This window comes from Pinus tabuliformis, chromosome 3_1 (genome assembly GCF_031772625.1).
Source record: "Pinus tabuliformis cultivar Carrire ecotype Pingquan chromosome 3_1, CPIR1, whole genome shotgun sequence".
Lineage (NCBI taxonomy): Eukaryota > Viridiplantae > Streptophyta > Pinopsida > Pinales > Pinaceae > Pinus > Pinus tabuliformis.
Genome location: NC_142301.1, coordinates 885,502,377 through 885,505,798, shown reverse-complemented (window position 1 = coordinate 885,505,798; position 3,422 = coordinate 885,502,377). Strand labels below are relative to the sequence as shown.

At 40.6% G+C, this 3,422-nt stretch overlaps 1 protein-coding gene across 1 annotated transcript; it reads left to right on the top strand.

The window, feature by feature from the left end:
* Positions 1–281: 281 nt before the first annotated feature.
* LOC149190442 (putative disease resistance protein At1g61300) lies at positions 282–2,670 on the top strand. The gene is made up of 2 exons (XM_089410515.1): positions 282–1,224; positions 1,399–2,670. Exons 1-2 carry the CDS (start codon positions 859–861, stop codon positions 2,668–2,670), a joined length of 1,638 nt encoding a protein of 545 aa, XP_089266641.1. The 5' UTR covers positions 282–858.
* The last annotated feature ends 752 nt before the right edge of the window (positions 2,671–3,422 follow it).

Below are 3,422 nucleotides of genomic sequence, written 5' to 3'. Positions count from 1 at the left end.
GATAAATCTCTACTCAATTCTAAACCAATTAAATTGAAAAATAATCTTTTTTTAAGTTCACACTTTAAAACTAGTCAAATCAACTCTGCTGGTTTGCTGACCACCCGTTTTCTGACCATAAATTTTTATCAACCGTCGACCGAAATGTCGCTTAACCAGCAACAGTAATGGAGAGTCAATTGACTAGTCTAGCATCCACGTAGCTTAAAATTGTGATATGATTATGCATTTTTGCATATAATTTCGTATGTCGAAGTACTCTGTCTAAATATTGAATCATAGCGCTCCGAGTCAAGGATGCTTCGGATGACAAGTAAACTATACATAAATTCCATTTATTCTCTATTCCAAATGTACAGATTAAATACCCCCAACATTAAGAAGTCGATCATATCATCTCCATTCATCTGCTCCGACTATCTTTAGCAATACCGACTGCCATCAGGGTTTAAGTTGTGCATTGGATACATATCTTTCTTAGAGATAGCGTGTTAATGCAAGTGTAGTTTTGAGAGGAGTTGAGGGAGGAGATTTAGTGGAAAATCATGCCTGATCCTGGATTTGCCTCTGGATTTATTGGTGTCGGCCTGCAAATGGCAATCGACCAAATATTTCACTACATAAACATTGCCTGTCGCTGCAAGAAAGAGCTGGCCGCTTTAAAAGACGAGTTACTAATGATGGAGCCTATCATCTTGCAGATTCAGCAACGCAGGCGGGCATTGAACATGGACAAAGACAAGGCTTCAGCTGTTAACAGATGGTTTAAAACGCTGGAGACGCTTCTCAAAGAAGCGTCTGAAGTTGCAGCAAACAAACTGCACAATACCAACATATAACGTTATTCTTCGTTATAGTATGAGCAAAACAATCACTGGTTTGATTTCAAATATCACCCGCCATCTAGAATCCTCTGATTTGGTTGTGATTTCCCAAATTCAGGAGCTAGTCGCCAATGTCGGCCAGATGACAGCAACGGTGGAAGCTCACATGGCTTCAGCATCAACGAGTTCTGCAACCACTGCCCAAGCCAGCACTCATGCTCCAACGGGCAGCGCAAGGACGAAATTGATCGACGAACCCCTTATAGTGGGACAAGATAAAGCCCTTGCAAATCTGGACTTCTTGGCGATAGATGATTCAGAGGCCAGGAACATTGGAGTTCTTGGCAAGGGTGGGTCCGGAAAAACTTTGCTTCTCAAAAAACTCTTCAACGCCCAAAAGGTACGCAATCATTTCAGCCACGGTTTATTACTTTGGCTCACTGTCTCTCAAACTCCGTTCCTTACAGCTCTTAGGAATGAACTCCGTGCACAAATAGGCATACAAAAGAATGTAAATTTGGGCGAAAATATGCAGGAAGAAGATTTAAAAATATTGTTGAATGAAACATTGCAGCAGAGTAGCAGTTTTGCATTGTTTCTAGATGATGTCTGGGAAGAGAATGCTGCGGAATTGTTGGAGGGGTTGGGCATGCTGCGACCTGTAAGAGACCACTCCAATTCCAAAGTTATTGTGAGTTCCAGAAATCGGAGCGCACTGTTAAAAATGGGAGTTGCAGAGAAGCACACAATAACAATGGAGGAGTTGATTGAAGATGACAGTTGGAAGTTATTTGCTTACCATGCTTTTCCCTATAATGATGGGAATACGCCCTCAAACATCGACGAGGAAAAGGCAAAGCTTGTCTGTCATAAGTGTGGAGGACTTCCCCTTGCAATCAAAGTAGTAGGGAGGGCAATGGCGGGCAGTACACATCAGCAGCAGTGGGAATGGGCTACACAGAGCCTACCAGACGCGAACAGCGTCCATGATTGTCTAAGGTTAAGTTACGATGCACTCTGCAATGAGGATGTTCATATGCAATTCTGCTTTCTCTACATTGCTGCAACCTTCTTAGAAGATCAAATTATTCACTCCGAGTGGGTGGTTCCTTTGTGGGTAGGAGAAAGACTACTTGCCAAGAACATGCTGCAGGTTCGCCATCAAATTCCGTGCGACCCATTTGAGATGGCAAGGATTTATATCGACCTTCTGGCCGATCGTTGTTTGATTGAAGCCATCAGGCGGGACGCTGATGGCCATGTCTCTTTGTTCAAGATGCACGATGTCCTGCGTGATATGGGAATCCGAATTGCAGAGGAAGAAGAAAATTTCTACTGCCGTGTGGGCTCTGGTTTGACAGAATTGAACGAAAATGAATGCTCTGCACGCACTCGTATTTTCTTGACGGCCAACCAATTAAGTTCACTTCCTGTGTCATTGAGAGCTCCACAAATCTGCTCATTGGTAATGTATGCAAATTTCAATTTAACCAAAATTCCAAATAAGGTTATTGGAAGTATGATCTCACTTAAGGTTCTGGATTTGAGTTGTACCTCAGTGCAGTCAATCCCAGAGAGCGTGGAGTGTTTGAAACAGCTTGTATGCCTCAGGTTAAGGAACATGCCCATCAAGAGACTGCCTGCATCTCTTATCAAACTTATAAACCTAGAGATCCTTGATCTTGGTTGTTCTAGCATTACAAAATTACCATCTGATCTTTATAAGTTGAGATCCATGAAGTTTCTATGCCTCGACCATTGTGAAGATTTACAGTACCTATCCCTACACTACTTGCACTATCTCAAGGTTTACTTCTTTGCAGTATTTGTTGATGTATGGAAATGAAACTCTGTAAAAGAGAAGGCGAGCACAAAAGATCCAAAAAAGTGGCCTCAATCAACACTTTGGCCAGTTTGAAGCAACTCAAAACATTACTGCTAACCAGCAATGAGGACTCTTTTCCTGAGGGCATATTCGGGGCTATGACTCAAATGGACTTCCTTGACTTAACACTCACAAAGATGCAAAGTCTCCCACGTGATATGACTAATATGATAAAGTTGAGAAGGCTGTCATTGGAATGTTCTCAGTTGGTTAAAATAGAGAATACTTTTTGTAATTTCAAAAATATTACTGTTCTTAAATTCTTCAAGTGTGAAATGTTGGAAGAACTTTCACATTTGCACCAACTCAAGACTCTAAGAGAGTTACAGATATTTAAAAGTTCCAAGTTAAGGAAGTTCTCTGAAGAATTTGGTTATATAGGGGCATTTCCTATGTTAGAAATATTTTCACTGGTTGAATTAGAAAATTTAGAAGAATTTCCAAAAATAGAAACAGGGGCAATGTCTTCTCTTAAGACATTTACAATCATGGAATGTCAAGCATTGAAGATATTGCCAAAGAGTGTTTTCACATTGAAAACACTTCAAAAAATAAGAATTTATAGTTGTTCAAAGGTAATGGAAAATTTAGAAAGAGTAAAGAGTTGTAACAACAGTGTAAAAGTGATAACGTTGTCAGGGGAGGATACTAAAGAAGCTAAAGCAAGGTACCTTCAATTGAAAGACCAATTGGATAGTTGGTTGTATGGAGAG